Source organism: Polypterus senegalus, chromosome 5 (assembly GCF_016835505.1).
Source record: "Polypterus senegalus isolate Bchr_013 chromosome 5, ASM1683550v1, whole genome shotgun sequence".
NCBI classification, from domain to species: domain Eukaryota; kingdom Metazoa; phylum Chordata; class Cladistia; order Polypteriformes; family Polypteridae; genus Polypterus; species Polypterus senegalus.
In genome coordinates, this window is record NC_053158.1 from 182,106,437 (window position 1) to 182,124,460 (window position 18,024).

Genomic DNA, 18,024 nt, shown 5'->3' on the forward strand with positions numbered 1-18,024 from the left:
ACCGTTTTTACTCATGTACCACGCGCCCTCGTGTAAGACGCGCACGCTAATTTTTACAAAGAAAATCGCGAAAATCATTTTGCCCGTGTACAATGCAAGTTGTGATTGTATAGGAAGCGTTTAGGGCACGTTTTCCAAGAAATGCCCTTCTGTTTTTGTTGCACGACGAAAGTTTTTCTTTCTTCTGTCGCCAATCTCGAACACATGACTCTGGAACACCGTACTTGCGACCTGCTGCCCGATTTCTTATCTTCTCTGCTTCCAAAATCACTTTTAGTTTCTCTCCCACAGTGAAGGAGTGTAAACGCTTGCTACTATCCATGCTGAATGACGATATCAAACTGATTTAAAAACAAGAGCGAGGTAGAGAGAGAGAGAGAGAGAGAGAAGCGAGAGCGAGAGAGAGAGAGAGAGCGAGCGAGCGAGAGAGAGAGAGAGAGAGAGAGAGAGAGAGAGAGCGACAGAGAGAGAGAGAGAGAGAGCGAGCGAGAGAGAGAGAGAGAGAGAGCGAGAGAGAGAGAGAGAGCGAGCGAGAGAGAGAGAGAGAGAGAGCGAAGAGAGAGAGAGAGAGCGCAAGCGAGTGAGAGAGAGCGAGAGAGAGAGCGAGCCCAAGCAGAAGAAGTAAACATTACAAATTACATTTCCTCGTGTATGACACGCACCTGATTTCCTAATGCTAATTTTCGGGAAAAAATGTGTGCGTGGTACATGCGTAAATACGGTAATTTGATGTTTCTCTAAATTCGTACATGATAATCAGCAAACATTTTTCATGAAGCAATTTTGTGAAAAAAAAAAAAAAAATCGTTCAATGTTGTGATTCCTCAAAAGGGGGATATAAACAATCAAAACAAGTAAAGAGGAAGGTAGAGAAAAGCTGTTTAATCCTTGTTAAATCATTTGCTGCCAATCACAAGCTGGTTGCTATGGCTTTGGCACGTGCCATGTCCTTTTCATTTGGTTTTTCTGACTAAATTAAAATATCCTTTTAAGATTTTTTACAATTATCTTTTAAACTATATTTTGTAAAACAGATGGAGGAGCGCAGTGAACCCCTTTTCAGTTTCTAAGCAAAAGCACAGTAGGTTCTGAGGCTCTTTTTTTTTTGCACACTTATTATAAACAGGACCGATTATGAGATTGAAAAGGTAATCATAATGACTGCAAAAAAATGAATTTGTCGGCAGGTTAATTCAGCACATGATCTGCTCACTTTTCACTCAAAATATCAGATTCTCTGGTGTCGTATCCCAGTGCTCACCCTAATTCACAGTCGCAGTCACATAGAAGCTCTATTCATGAAAATGAAAAATTTCCATTAACTTCTGCTAGCTGGAAAAAAAGGCAAACAGACTCAGGTAGAGCGGTCAGTGCCTGTCATGAATACCATTGTATTAGTTATTGGCATACTCGAGGCAGCATTTTATAGACGTCATGGAAGCTTGGACAGAGAATCCAAAAATAGGACTCGTCCAGTACGGTGATGTGGTCTGTCAGTTTATATCTTTCACAGAATTAAAAACACCAAGTAAATCTGATATGAGGTGCCAGTTCCCTGAAACTAAATTATAGCGAAGCCAAGAACAGATATCCCACTCTGGGTGTCAGGAGAGCCTGCGGCCATCATACTTCACTTATGTACGCTACACTTCATGTTTTTTCCTGATTACTTGTGCCACAAACATTGATGTGCCCCAGGTTTGAGAGGGCAGAGCTTTTCAGTGTTTAGCATCAAACTCAGACGTGACCCAGGCTTATTTTTCTAGGACAGAAGCCAAGATAATTGTCCAAACCTATAAATAATATTTTCTCTTTGCTAGTCTCAGTGTGTGGGTAAATATGCAATACAGTCATGCATCAGTTTATGGCTAAGTGACCTGAGGTCATAGGAACACAGTCAGGTGGTAATGTTCTAGAAAACTGGCAAAACCAGCCGCTAGAGGCCACATAGGCTGTATGCCCATCATTTATCACGTACTGGCAGAGGTGCTGCCAGGCCTAGAATGATGCATTCTGCACAGAAGCAATGAGAGAAGCAGTGGTGAAGCTGCAGAGGTAGCAGTCTCTTCTTGTACTGATGGCACAACCAGCAAATGGCCACAAAATAACTTAAAACATTTACTTAAGTCATGCCTTAAGTCTTTCTATTAAAAGTAAAAAAAAACAAAACCAAATTTCCATTTTGAGACAATAATATTGCATTGAATTAATCAGAATATTAAGTGTCCTCAAGGTGGTAAACATCAAAGACTTAAAACGCGAAGCGTACAGAAAAATGGAATTAAGAAAGAAACTACAAAATGTGTTGTTTTTGAAGAAATCACCAGTTTTAGGATTTTCTAAATATTCTTGATAATCTCTAAAAGTGGAAATCAATTAGCAACAGAATCGTGAACTTTGATAAGTTTCCAAAATATCCAGTTACCCTGGCTAACTTTATTTTTGTGACATAAATCAATAAAGGTGAATCTTGCAGTATTTTTTGTGCTTGATTCAATGTCCTAATCAGACTTTCTCTATGACACAAAAGGAGTTTTAAGTGACACAATTCAAATTTAGAGTAAATGTATATTCACACTACACATACTGTACAGCAGTGGCCTCAAACTCCGTTTCTGGAGGGCCGCAGTGGCTGCAGGTTTGCATTCTAAACCTTTTCTTAATTGGTGACTAATTTGTTGCTAATTAACTTCTTTTCCTTTTGTTTTAATTGACTTGATTTTTAAGATTTGTTCCCCTGAATGTCTCCATCATTCCTCTGAATTGCTTCATTTCTTTCCTTAAATTGCACCCAAACAGAAATTAAATGTGAAGTGAGTGAGCCAACAAAAGACCAACTAAGTCAGGGCCTTCAACTCCAACCAGTTGCTTCATTAGGTGCCGAGTCTTTTCGTTAATTAAACCCGTTCTTTAACTCCATGGCTTGTTGCTGCTCTCATTGTGTAATAGCGGACATTTTCAAAATTGTTGATTTTCACTTTTCTAAGAGCACCGTTAAAATGTTTAGGGGACCTGAGCAGATCAACATTCCTGAGACCTTCATCTTCCTTTATTTTCAGATATTGTACGATCGACAGTTTGCTGGTCATGTTTTGGTTCATTTTCTATCTCATTATTGTTTGGCTGCTAATTAAGGAAAAAGAAACAATTAAGGGGTCTGAGTCTTCAGGAGCAAGTCAAGTAACATTAATTCAAAAGAAATTAATTAGCAGCAAAAAGAGGTCACTAATTAAGAAAAGGGTTAGCATGAAAACCTGCAGCCACTGCGGCTCTCCAGGACCAGAGTCTGAGACCACTTTTGTACACGCTGTGAGAGTCTCGCCTAAAAAGTAGAAGTGTGCAATTTTCTTCTGCACTGAGGGATATCCCTCTTAAAGGATCCAGTAGTCGTCAACAGCATACTGGGCTCCACTGGCCTTGGTGTCATTTTTCCATTTTAGAAATGTCCTGATGATATTGTTTACCATGTGTTGTGATGTGAGATTTTGCAGAACTTGATGAATATTTTGTATATCTATTTGTAATTTAGGCAAAGCAATGTAATTTAGTGTTACTTTAGTGAGAAGCATTTACGTTTAATTTTACAACTAAGTCTCTTTGTAATTTTACGACAGAGTTGGGAGAGGATGTGTCTTAAACCAGTTTGGCAAGTGTTTCTCTGCTAAAGTCTTTCAACCCTCCGCAGGATGTTTGACATATGGTTTGGTGGCAGGTGTTAAGATGTTCTATTTCCCTCATTGGTCTGAGGTATGGCTGTTTGGAATTGGCTTGTCTCAGAGGCCTTTAAGTACCATGATGTCCTATTGGCTGTAGGGGTTGGACAGAAAACCTATAAATTTACTTGCTTTATCTCACTCTCTCTCTCTCGCTAACCTGTGATGATGAAGAAGTACCTTTCTCTTGCTAACCTCTCATGATGAAGACAACACAATGAACAGCACAGTTTCAGCCATACTGAACAGGCTTGAGGCCTGTTCTGAAGAAAGCTGAGCACCAATGATGCCTTAACTAGAGACATTTTAAGTAACTACAAGTCTGTGTGCCACCTGAATTACACATCACCATTTTATCAGGTTGTATGGTTGCCAATATTCAAATGTACTTTGCATTTTGTTATTATTTATGAATATTATCAATAATACATTATTTTATGTGTAACTTAACTCCTGCTTCTCTTTTTACTACATCTAATTGCCTAAGGTTATAGATACAGAGGGGAAGGTGGGGAGAAGTTATATACAATAATACCTTATAAACAGTGGTAAGTCTGGGAGATTAGGCATTCTGACAAAGGTTACTTATTAATAATACAATAGGGGAAAGTAGAGCAATATATTACTCTACCAAGATGAAACACCATGCATGAGATTTACAGAGAAAATTCTGAAAAGTGATTAAATGTTCACAAACAGCAATAAAAACAATTTAATCCTGAATTTAACTTTGTATAACCTGTACACTTTAAAAAAAAAAAAAATCTATATATATATATATATATATATATATATATATATTGTTAATAACAGATTCACACTGAGGCATGTGTAAATTAAACAGAACTTTTTTTATTTTCTCTTCACCCATGGGCGCACGTCTTCCCCATGTCCCACAGGCCCAAACACTTCAACAGTTCAAACACTCTTCCCCTGTGGGGCACGTCTTCCCCGTGAACCCCACAGGTATAACACAGTCCCAAAGCACCTTACTTTACACACAGCAATCCTTCCGCTGGCAGCACCAGCACCACCACCACCACCTCCACCACCACCACTCCCACCCTCCTCCTCCTCCTCCTCCTCCTCTCAGGCAACCTCATCCTCTTCCTCCCGATTCTGGCCCAGAGTGGTGGTTGCTGGCTCCTTTATGGCCCTCCCGGGAGTCCTCCGGTTGCTTGTTCACCTGTTCTCAATTGCACTCCTGTGTGGGCCTGTTGATTAAACCAGCTGGGCTTAATTATCTGTCTCAATCCCTGGCGGCCATCCTGGGTCCCCACAGGGTTGGGGAGAACTCCATTTCCCATGAAACCCTGCGGGAAACTGAGGCATCATCAACCAGGGAGGCTGCCATCAAGCGTCCCGGTGGAGGTACTGAGAAGTCCATGGCTGCTCCCCCGGACCATATACAGCAGGGTCGTCCCAACCGGGCATGGGACCCGGCTGTCCATTACACCACCCCTCTTCCAGATGAGTCTCGTGAGACTCAGTGGCCCGTCCCGCGAGGGCTGGTCTTCTCCATAATGGGGAGTTGGTGTCCTCAGCACTACAGTTCTGCCCTGTGGAAATATAAGCAAATGGTCTGGGGGTGTTGCCCCGACGTCGCTGCCACTTGGACGTCCTCACAGGACAACACCGCCAGATGTGGCCACAGTTGCCGCACATTCGACTCCCTTTGGCTTGACCTTTGCGGGAGTGGAAGCAGGCAGGAAACTCCTGCCCATTCACCCGCTCAGTTGAGGGTTCCAAGCGTCCCGGGGAAATGTAGTGCGGAGTCTCTAGTGGCTTCCCCGGAAAATAAGCAAAAGGGCCGGGCGTGGAACCCGGCCATCCATTAAAATATATAACTAAAGAAACAGTTTTAAAAAGGACACAACTCCCAAACTATGAGTGGCTGAAAAAGTCAGAGTACGTTTCTAAAAATCAGCATAAAAATGTATTTTTAAAGCACCCGGCCAGATGTTGTTCTGTTACAAAATCTTTGTTGACCAGTGCTATTTCACTTATAAATACTAAAATAATAAGAACACCACAAGACTTTTAAATATGATTTATTCAATCATAATTACAATTTAATTTTGGCTTTCCAGATTCAGTGGTGAAACAAAAAGGAAGGATGATACTGATTTCACAATACAATTGTTTTTCAGAAGTATAAATGTTCTTTTATTGACGACTCTGCAGTGGCTGGCAGATTATTCCTCTTTTTTTCCGGTCTCCTGACCTTCAAAAATTGGGTATTTCTCTTCCACGTTATTCCAAGTTATGATTCCATTTGCAAGGTCACGCACAATTGTAGGCAACTCAGATATCTACGAAGAGAGTGGAAGGATAGAGGATGAGGTTTCAACATTGCAGTTAATGATACAAATCTGAGAACTGACCTTTTAAAATTCAACCAAACACTCAAATGTTCTGCAAGGTAAAAATGAGGGGTAACATCTACAAGAGAGACATCTACTGGTCATATTAAGCAATGCAAGTAAAGCGTTTTAAATTTGCTGCTTTGTAGACTTACGCACGTGTTTCCTTCACGTTTCAGCTGAATAAGTGGTTCTGATGCTGTCAAATCCGTTACGTTGTATTTATAATGACAGAATGTAAAAAACATTTAATGATAAGAGAATTCCAACCATTAAAAATTGTCATCTGAAGGCTAGCTGCTCAACTTAGTCCAAGAAGGGCTGCTGCTGTGTGAAGGTTTTTGTTCCAACTAATTGCTAAATCACTCCAGAAATTTACACTAAAGTTTATCTCTCTTTTTAAAAATTGGCTAATTTACTCCTTATAACCAAACCAAAAACTAGTTACATGCTAATCATTGCAGAAGCAAAAAAAGACAATGAAGTTGTTTTGCCCGTCATCGGCACCTGTGTCAGCTCTTGGCTCTTTTGAGAGGAAAAAATAAATATAAATGAATACTTTTTTAAATTAAGCTCCTTATGTAATTATTGTAAATAAATTTTGAATGTGCTGCAACCCTTCAATTTCTGGACTACAAAGAATTTTCATACTGTTTGTATTCTTAAATGACTTAAGAGTGGCATTATTGTACACAACAGAAAGTGTTGGCATACCTCAGCCCTGATCTGGCGCATTGAGTCTCGGTCCCTTAAAGTGGCTGTGTGCGGTGTCTTATTAACTGTATCAAAATCAATAGTAATGCCAAAGGCAACGCCAATCTCGTCTGTCCTGGCATACCGGCGTCCAATAGAACCAGAAGAATCATCAACCTTGTGTGAAACTCCATGTCTGGTCAAAGCTTCAGCTAAAGGAAAATGCAAAATGACAGAGAGAAAGTTCAAGATCTTTAAAACACAAATAAAAAAATACATAAATAAATAAATTTTATATATATATATATATATATATATATATATATATATATATATATATATATATATATATATATATATATATATATATATATATATATATATACACACACACACAAAAAAGTTAAATATATATTAAAGTTCTGTGGTGGGCTGGTGCCTTGCCCAGGATTTAATCCTGCCTTGCACCCTGTGCTGGCTGGGATTGGCTCCAGCAGACCCCTGTGACCCTGTGTTAGGTTATAGTGGGTTGGAGAATGACTGACTGAATTATATATTAAAGTTCCAGATCATATAATTTTTTAAAAACAGCCTTAATAGGAATATTTAATGTCAATTTTAACCTGGTGCAATATGGTGTTTCAATATTATTATACATTTACCTAAAATATTTCAATTGCCATCAATAATCATTCACATGCTTCAGAACCTTACACACTTGTGCTGGTAAGCCATTCCCATACTAACATGTACAAGAAAGCATATATTATGTATATGCTTTTGCTTCAATAATTAAATTTTGTACTAAAACCTCAACAGAGATACAAGCTAAGAAATGTAAACGGCAAGTCATATTTTGGTGAGAAGAAGATGAAATGCTCACCCGTCCACCCCCAGTTTAAAAATGCAGGGAACATATTCATGTGTGCAAATAACTTGCAATTTCATTGTCTTTTAGTCAAAGAAGCTGTTTTTAGTTAATATCTAAATTTAGACTGTACTCAGAAAAATTAGATCATTTGTGGATGGTTGTGTCATCAGCAAATTGAACGATGGAGTTGCGTCTGGGCATGCAACTAATCAGCACAGGCTAGAAGTCCAAAATCCAGTTGCAGAGGATGGTTGCATGTCCCAAGCTGAGGTGCCCGATATCAGCTTTGATGGAATACAAGTGTTAGAGGATGAACTGCAGTCTGTGAATGGTAAAAAAGGGATAAGGCACCATCTGTGGGCCAGTTGTGACAGTGAGCAATCTGGAGAAATGTATTTAATGCACTTGAGGCTATTTAATAGTAGGTAAACATATTATTCAATCTTTAGTGTGTTGTTTCTGATAAGCTAATACATTTAAAAGCTATTTCTTCAAACCCACTGACTGTGCTTATAATACTCTTCTTAAGGCATAAAGAAGTACCTGTCATGCCTTAGGAATTCAAGATAATAATGGTGAGAAAGGTTTTACTGTAAAAACATTTTTTCCCCCGGTTTCAGCTTTCATTAAATGTTTGCCAATTGATTACTGTTAATGTTATGTCATCTGAAGCACAACCATTTCATTCTCGTTTAGTAAAAAATGCAGAATACTCACAGAGCTCACGGACAAAAGGCATGAATTCTTGATTTTGACTGAGTGGAAGGACAGAACATTTGTATGGTGCTACAGTTGCAGGGAAGCTGAAGAACTAAAGAAAACAATGCAATAATCATCATCAACACAACAATAAGAAAGTACTGAGTAATACATCTACATATGATAATCAGATCCACTTCAGTTAAGTGTATTTAATTCTCTAAAGGAAAAAATTCTGTAACTCTATGACGCTATGACTCTGCTGTGCAATGTTGTGGACTACACTTAAAATGTCCATCAGCCAACCCTTCACAAGATTGGCTTCCTTAGAGGTTTGGAAAAGTAAAAAAGTACCAAACTGAATAAAAATGTCTAGCCTAATTCAGACATATTCAGACAGATCATGTATAGCCCTATAATGGTCAGAAATAAACATGTGAGGGTATACTGCACTTATAATGATCATTATGGCATGACTAAGGTTCCAAAAACAAGCAGTAAAAGAAAAGCCTGTTTTTAATTTAAATGGTCAGCGAGTTTCCTGCATTCAGCTGTGTATTTGTCATTTAGAAAGAATCTTAAAATGAACATGGTTAACTAGGCACCGTAGTTTAAAATATACACAACATGAAAACATGTAAAAAGTAGTAGTCTTTAGAAAGCACTTACAGTTCTTTGTTCATCTCCTTCTCGGACATGGAATGTGTGTTCAAAGATGGAATACATAATTCTTCCAATGCCAAACGAAGGTTCAATTACATTGGGAACAACTTCTTCCACTAAAACAAAATTAAAAATTTGATATCAAGATCTCACCTGAAGCTGTTTACTTTTTGTTTTACTATATTTGTTAAATGCCTCTATAAATGTAATTAAATGTTCTCCAGTGGAACGGTGTTATTATAATTCACTTGCACACACTTTTGAAAAACAAATGGCATTAAATACAGAAAACAAAATAACTTATAATAATTGTTTAAAGTACAAAGATACAAATGTTATTCCTCTTGCACAGATGTTAAAGATATCTACCAGTAATTTTTTATTTAAATTAATAAATTCATTAATATATGGGTCATTAACGACAATACTTTTTTGTTGTGCTTGATACCTAAAATTATAAACATATAAAAATGGTTGTCATACCATGTAGCGTCTTTTGGAATCTCTTCACGCTCACCATCTCCTTAGTCAATTTAAATGTTTGGCCCTCTGTTTCAATTGTAAACTCACTAAAAATCAGAAGTACCAAAATTAACTGACAACAGGAAATATATGTTTGATTAATTAGTAAAGCAACTATTTTTAAAATTGTACCTTATTTAAAAGAACATACAGTAACACACAATTCAGTCTAAAATACCCCATGGTGTAAGTTAAAAAAAAAAAAGCAACGGAAAATTTACTGCGATATCCTATACTATACTTCATGTATGAAATTTCACCGTACTTAATTGAAAGAACCTTAATCAACCTCTCACTCTATATAAAAATGTATATATATATATATATATATATATATATATATATATATATATATATATATATATATATAGTACAGAAAAAGTATAGGAATCGTGAAAAAATTCGACCTCGAGATTTTGATGAATCTTGAAGTTTTAGACATTCCCGAGTCTGAAAATACCATTTTTGAAATTGTCTGTGTCTAAACACGGTAACTCGAAAACGCTTTGACCTAGATCAACGAGATTATGTACACCTGCTTTATATCAAAAATAAGGAATCCTAGCAACTTTAAGGCTACTTCTGACAACCGGACATGGTACTTTAACTGAATACTCTTGCAAACTTTCAAGCAAACTATGGTTATAATTACAGATAGATGATTCAAATTTTGTAGAGATATTTATAAATGATAAAAATCAAACAGATATGAAATTTGAGAAAAAATTCTCAACTGGAAGTAGTATTTTATTTAAACAACCATCCAAATTTTTTGTATCATGGAAATATAAATCTATACACGATATTAAAAACTGTACTCAATATTGCATATTCTTTCAATAACTATTATTCATTTTATTTTAATTTATACATCAAAAGTTTAACAATAACTTGTAAACATTGAACACGCCATGTGAATATAAAAATGTAAAGGGAACAATAACCTGTTACGTCTCCGTCATGTTTCTGGAAACACATTTCATTTTATGATATTTTTATTTCTGCCACCATTATAATTAAATGTAGCTAAATTCAGTTTTATCTATAGCAATTTATTGCAACAAATATTATATAATACTAACACTTTTTCTATGTTTTTAGGTGACTATACTTTGCATATAATCTAGTTAACGCATATGTAATCATTAAAAAATGTCACCACTGTTTGACCTCCCTAAGTGCGAAAATATCATTTTAATATAAAGTTTGATTATAAATGAAGATAAATGATTGTGTCTTGATATTATCAATTAGTTATGATGAGAAACAAAGACATATATTTGAGAAATATTGCGCAACTGGAAGTGGTTTTGATTACTTTTTTGCAGACCAAGATAGAGGAAAACGTCGAGGGGAGCACACTCCTGATTTTTTACAATATGGCAAGAACTTATTAATGTTACTGTGAAGTAGCCTGCAATAGGGCTTTTTGTCAAATAGCTGTCTGATATGGGAAAACAAATGAGGCTGTTTGTATTCTTTTTAGTTTAATGGATTTCTCTAAGCAAGAGTTTTAATTTCTCTTGAACTTTCTAATCAGGCACCAGAGTTGCATATACCTGGAATGTAACCTGCGATTTGCCCTACTGCTCTACTGCCCTAACAGCATAGGAGAGGAGTTTTTCCAAAGTTATTTTCTGAATTTTCACAAAAGCCATGATAAAGAATATTAGTGCATCTAGTCATAATCTGATTGCTAAATGTGGCAAATTAAAAGTGAGCTTTTTAAAACTAGAACATATTAATTTTCATGGTCTTATTAGAATACATGGTGGAGATATTCACGCTAAATACCAGATTTAGGAATTCAAATACCACTGTTATATAAACAAACAAACTATAGTTTTCTGCACTTTGTTACTGCTTAGGCAGACTGTCAATAAAGTAATTAGCCCTATCAATGCATACTCTATATAGTTAGCATTTTGCTTAGTTTAAAGAAAAACAGAGCACCAAACAACATTCATGATTCAAAGGTGCCATATAACTTACAGAATCTCATCCCAAAGCATTTTGCAAGTATGTCAATACTTTTTACAGTTCAAGTACAGGCAGTGTTAAGTGATTTGCTCAATGTCACAAATAATGAAATGGCCAGCTCATGATTTCAATTCAGCATTTTCTGTAACTGTAGTGTGCCCCATTTTAGAGCAAAGAAACTTACCCATTCTCATTCAGGAGTTTTTCCTGATCAGTGATATAACACTCATCGCAGATATTCAAATATTCCATCACCAGTTTTGCATCTTTCTTGTAGGCTTTCCCAATTGCTCCTTTGTTGGCTTCAAACTGAACAACATTGACAATTTTGTGCACTGTTGTTAAGGCTACTACAATAGTTACATTTTTATGACAACTAGGGCTGGACGATAAAACGATAAAGATAATTATCGAAAAATAAACTTTTCCTCAATAGAAATTATAAGACATGGTCTATACAATGTCTATAGAACTGATTCCATCCACGTTTTGATAAAGGCTACACGAAAAGCCAATGATAATGTGAATGGTGCCGTTCCAAACCAATCATGGTGGCTGGAACACAGTGTCAGTGGCGGGATTTGAACCCACAACCTCAGGGTTTGAAGTCCAAAGCCTTAAACATTGTGCCACACTGCATGCCTATATAACATAATAAACAGTATTTGTAATACAACTTTAGAAGAGGATACTTGTACAGAATAATTGTTAATAAAAGATGTCAAAATGTGAAGCAAAAAAGCTAATTAGGAACAAGTATTCTTTGATGAAAGTGGTCTTGACACCATTTTCAATATTTTAGCGTCTATTAAAACTTCAAGAAAGGCAGATGGTTCTAAAGTTTTGAAAACAGCCTACAATAAATTCAGACAAAAACCATAAATATCTCAGAACTATAAATGGTTCAGACCAGTGGCTCTCACCCAATGTGTTTAAAATCATCAAATCAAGTGAACACTGACAAAGAAAATGCAAGGCTTAAACTGATGCTGTCCTTTCTATACAATGCTGTATATATTTTTGTAACCACCCAGAGGGCACTAAGACTTGCATTTGTATACTATTAGTAGCCACCAATTTGTCACTTTCCACTTGCTTTCAATACTGTGTCTCCCCTTTACTGCAGGACAGTTAAAATTTAAGTTTAGATTGTAACTTGACAGTGCAGCAGGCAAACCTTAAAGATGGACCCCAAGAGTGTAAGCAAATGGCTACTTATCTCATATGTAGCCCATATCAAACAATTGTCTAAAAGTGTCTCTCCTTTCACCTTCTGTATACATCCATATATGATTGGATTTTGTAGCAAATATTAAAATTAGTACAATTCAGTTTAATGACAATGAAATCTACTACGATCAAATGGTTGGTCATTTTGTTAATTAGGGTAACTGGTCATTTCTACAATTTTGAACCTATAAGAGATAATCTGAGATTAGCCAAAAGATCATAAAAGAATTTTTTAAAATTGAGTTTCAATAAGAACACATAAGCATTCTAAAGAATAAATATTATGACACTGAAGTAATTTTTAACTTGCATATATGTATTGAGGGCAACAGAAATAAGGTTCATGAAATTATAAAATAAATAGACCAAGAGTTCTTATCACAACAGCTTAAGAAAAAGCATCATTTGTAAAGATCCTTCCCTACTCCAATGTGTACTATGCTGATGTTAATGACTATTTGATAAATTAACACAAGCAAAAGTGACAATTATACAACTGTGCTTCCTTATTCCACTTCAAATAAGGGTACTGTCTGGATCAATGAATCAAAGGCATTAATGAGCTAAAAGTTTACAAAATAAACCTTATGAACTTTACTGATTAAAAGCTATTTTCAGATCAGAGCAAGTGTATTCTAATATTATAGATGTTTTGTGAGAAGATGACTTTGTTCAAGTTTTCTATCCTCTGGGGTCACCCTCAATAATTTTTGATTAAAAGTGGGTTTGTTGTTATTATCCAAAAACAGGAGTAATGACACAGGGAGGGAGAATTATTCACTTGAAATTGGTCATATTACTTGACTAGGCATTGTCAAAGAATACATATTTAAACCAGACAGGTTGCCTTGAGGGGTGCTGAACCAATCGACTCCATTTTAAATTATCAATTTTAAGTATGTCACTTGGAAAGACTAGCAAATAATACTCCTAACTGTAAACTTAAGAATAAATCGATAATTATTATTTTTTAAAAAGGATATTGGCTCCTTAAGTGGCTTCTCTGCTACAAGAGGTACTTTTGTAGCTCTGGCATGGCAGGACAGATCATAGCAGGAACGGTCGGCACAGCCAACAATTTCAATCCATCCCTTTTAGCAGAAAGAAAGGGAAAAAAAAATTAATCATATAGCACACAAAACAATAAATGGAAATCTCAGCATACTACCTGAAAAACTTACATAAGATGTTTTGGTCTCTGCGTCCCAACAGTCGCAAGCATAATGTGCCATTTCATTGTCCATGTGCTGACGGAATCGGAGTTTGTCTTTTGATATACCAACTTTCAACAAATACAGGTAAATCCTTCCAATGAAATATCCCAAAACAGAGTTATTGATCACACCCTGTAAAAAGAGTAATCTTTTTACACACATCAAAAAGTAAACAAAATTAACTGCTAAAAAGTACAAATGTCATCTAATTGTGCAAGTACAAAATTTCATGCATATAGGAAAAAAATATTTACATTTAAAATGTTTACCTGCAAGTATAAACTTTAATATATTGGAAAAAAAGGACAACTCTCAACTCTTACATAATATAAAGCCTCCACATTTAACTTACTTCAATCATAGCAGTACATCAACACTTGCAGAATTCATGCAAAACTCACACAAAAAGAGCAGGTTTAAAAAAAAACAAAAACAAAACAAAACCTGACTTATCATTGTGTATATGGCGATTAGTTTTCTATTAAATGCATCAATCTTATAGCACTATACCCGAGATACACAGCAATATCTGTCAGCACTTTGCACTACACATGCTGGGAGTCAGGATACACACATCTTTTTGGTATCTCACAACATTTTAGATTGCTTTACTGCATTTCAGAAGAACTTGACTCAGCAGTTGTGGCACATTGGTAAGTTTATTGATAATTTAGAATTCACATGCAAATTAAAATAAACAATGCACTCTAGAAATCATACAGATTAGACGGTTTGCAAAAATTGGATAAAAGTTAGGAATGCGCTGATAATGCACCTATTGCCCATCTTTTTTTTGCCTGCCCTTACATACTATTGTCTTAAACAGATTAGTACTTTTATCCTACCTGTTCTACTGCATCACCCAGCTTCATCACCTGTGCAGACTGTCCACTAGTTTGAGCTTTTGAGGAATATAGATTAATGTCCAGGTCTGCTACATTTTTGAATTTTGAGTGCTGCTTGTCATTTGGATCAACGAAGTGCTCTATTTCTGCCATTGTAAACTCCCTGCAATTTAAAAATGACAAACAATACAACAGCATATAACATGTGTGGACAGCCAGTAAATTATTCAGCAGAAACATTTTAAGAAACGAACCAGCGGCAATACACTGTGACACTAGAGGGCACTGTCGCTCCTCTAACCCAACAGACAGACACCTAAGACACCAGGTAAAAGTACTGCGAAGCATTTTAATTCTTTTTCTTTCTATATAAATAGTGCCTCTGGTGTGTGCTCAGACCATAGTATGCGCATAGTATATACATATTATCTATCTGTCTACATACTGTATATATTTACAGTAATTATTTAAAGAACTTCTGTAAAAAGCCAAATTTCCCCCTGGGGACAAATAAACTATCAAAATATCACATCTTGGCAGTGATAACATTTCTTTAACTCTATGTTGAATAAAGTCATTTTTTTGCTCATGCCATTTTAACTATACAAGTACTCCCCTGCAATAATGATCAAAGAACCTCTCACCTCCTTCATTAGAATGATAACAATATTTGTCATTTAAATACTATTTTAAGCCAGACAGGTTTTAGTTTTTTCCTGGTTTACAAACTTGAAACACCTTCTCAAAATCTCTGCCATCAACATCCTCTGTTTAACCAGTGTTTTGTTAGCGCTTCATGAGTGATTCTTTATTCTTATAGCTTTAAAAAGGACAACCGTGGCTAACAATGAAAAAATAAATTCAAATACATAAAAACAATTGGTCTTGGGGAAACTTCAGCCATTCTGTAACATTTTAGTCAAATCAAATAAATTTTAATACTTTGCAGACTTTGTGCCCACAGCACAATGTTTATTATGTGAAGTCTTTATTTATGCATTTATTTATTATACTTTGTCACAAACATGTGAGTAGGAGGACATTGTATGGACCAAGCGAAGGTAATTCCACGCCAGGCCAGGGGATGGCGGGGTGCACTAAACCTTCTCTTGTTGCCAATGCAGAACAGCTGCGGGAAAACCTATCTGACTCAGCTTTGAAGACATCACTTCCGACCCCTAAGATGACGTCAGAAGGAGGTCACTTCCAGTTCCCCTATGTCACTTCTGGGTCTATCACTTAAAACCGCCATCTTTCCAAACCTTAGTCAGTTCATGCCTGGACTCCAAACCAGTAACTTGTCTGGAAAACTTAACCTATTGAAGCTGGGGATATTATACAGGTGGCTGCCCCAAACCTTTTTAAGTCTATCAGGTCTGATAATTTTTACAACTTGCAAAAGCATATCAAATCATACTGTAAACTGTTAGTTGTTACCTGACTCGAATAAGGCCAGACCGTGGAGAAATCTCATTTCTGAAGGAGTTTCCAATCTGTGCAGCAGCAAAGGGTAGTTTTCCTTGGTTGAATTCCAAAAGACGTTTAAAATTCAAAAAGATTCCCTGAGCAGTTTCAGGCCTTAAATAGCTAGGACATAAAAAGTTCAACAAGTCACAAACTCAACATTAAAATGTAGAATACAAAATTACATTTCTGTAAGAAAATAAAATGATTTGTACGCAACTTCATTCAATATTTGAATACATTATACCAAAAACTACAAAGTCATGTTAACAAAATTAAACAGAGCCATCAATGCCAAAAACAATTGTATTACATTCTTTAATCTTCAAAATAGAATATATACTATCTTGCAAAAAATAAATAAAAATGTCTAAGTACTAAAATGGCTGTTGAAACATTTTTAAAATTAATAGTAATTACTTGACAATTGTTATATTAAATATTCACAGAATTTTAATAGGCTTTAACACTGTCAGAATGCAGTATCCAGATACTTGCAAATGACACTTGAACTACTTTCATGTGCCTAAAAGATGAATAATCTTTTGTAAAAGATAAAGGTTCAAGTCATACTGGAGCAAAATTGTACAGATTGTTAAATGTGTAGTAGCTCACAACCTGGAAAAAAAACATCATGCACAGTTACACCTTTCCTTAAGGTGTTCTCTTCTTAAACCTTATATAAGCTTCACTACTAGGCTAAAACACAACTTCTGTATAACACTAAATATTGTTTTTGTTTCTGTTGCTGAGTTTTTACTATTTGACACCTCAGCAGTTAATATTCTCTGTCCCAAGTTGCATACAAGTTTCATTTTTAAATATTAAAATTGTACAGTGGAGATGCTGGGCACTATCAATACCTGAAAGCTTGAATCTGAAAGTCAAATCTCACCTACAGAGCCACTTTTGTGGAGTTTGCATGTTTTTAAAACAATTAAGAGATTTTTGGAGACTTTCCTTATTCTTATTACTTAGTGGAAGAGTGCAAACACAAATTGTTTTCCACATATGCAGTTCTGTGCCCTGAAAAAGACAGACTTCCCCATTTTAAATTCTTCATTTGTGTGCATCTCATGTGACAAATAACAGACTCATTCCACTGAAACACAAAATAGAATTAAGTTGATTTTTAAAGAGAATCAATGATTTAAAAATAGCGCTGTAATACAAGAGGGATATGAAGAAGATAACTGTAGCTATACATCTGATTAGTCTGTCTTTGACTTGTGCACAGTTAACTGCTTTCTCGATGAATGGTGAAAAATAATGTTTAAAATTCTTTTGTTAAAGACTGACACACAAAAAAGGGGAAAAAAAATACAAAAAAATGAAAATACTCAACTTGTAACAAGATAAAAAAACAGAAAGCAGAGGTAAACTTGCAAATGCATCCATATTCTAACATTTCGGAAAATGTTCCATATGCATAATTTATAGTTAAATCTTTTAAAAAAGATAAACAAGACCAGATATTTCTCTTCTTCAGCTTACCCTGGAGTATTTCCACCTGGTCCAATAGATGTCTGAAACATGAGGTTGAATGACATTGGAGGGCTTAGTTCATTTCCGGTTATTGGAGATTTTACATTGTACCTTGTAAAAAGATCTGCCAGTTGTTCTTGGTTATAGTTGTCCATCTATAGAGGGGAAAAGATTAATTATTAAATAAGGTAAAACTGCAACTCTTAACTGCAAAAAGACAAAACAAGACTTCACACATATAATATAATCTTTTTAAATAAGTATGTAAGTATGCATGCAGAT

General features: G+C 35.7%; 1 protein-coding gene across 1 annotated transcript in view; it reads right to left on the bottom strand.

Moving 5' to 3' along the window:
• Positions 1-5,803: 5,803 nt before the first annotated feature.
• gars1 (glycyl-tRNA synthetase 1) overlaps positions 5,804-18,024 on the bottom strand; it is a 30,094-nt gene continuing 17,873 nt past the window's right edge. Inside the window, exons 7-17 of the mRNA XM_039753697.1 lie at positions 17,752-17,897; positions 16,231-16,380; positions 14,794-14,956; positions 13,916-14,080; positions 13,718-13,825; positions 11,689-11,834; positions 9,486-9,571; positions 9,009-9,118; positions 8,358-8,451; positions 6,791-6,981; positions 5,804-6,025 (exon numbers count right to left, since the gene is read on the bottom strand). Of these exons, the coding sequence (XP_039609631.1) occupies positions 5,909-6,025; positions 6,791-6,981; positions 8,358-8,451; positions 9,009-9,118; positions 9,486-9,571; positions 11,689-11,834; positions 13,718-13,825; positions 13,916-14,080; positions 14,794-14,956; positions 16,231-16,380; positions 17,752-17,897 (1,476 nt within the window). The 3' untranslated portion in view covers positions 5,804-5,908. The remainder of the gene's footprint in view (positions 6,026-6,790; positions 6,982-8,357; positions 8,452-9,008; positions 9,119-9,485; positions 9,572-11,688; positions 11,835-13,717; positions 13,826-13,915; positions 14,081-14,793; positions 14,957-16,230; positions 16,381-17,751; positions 17,898-18,024) is intronic.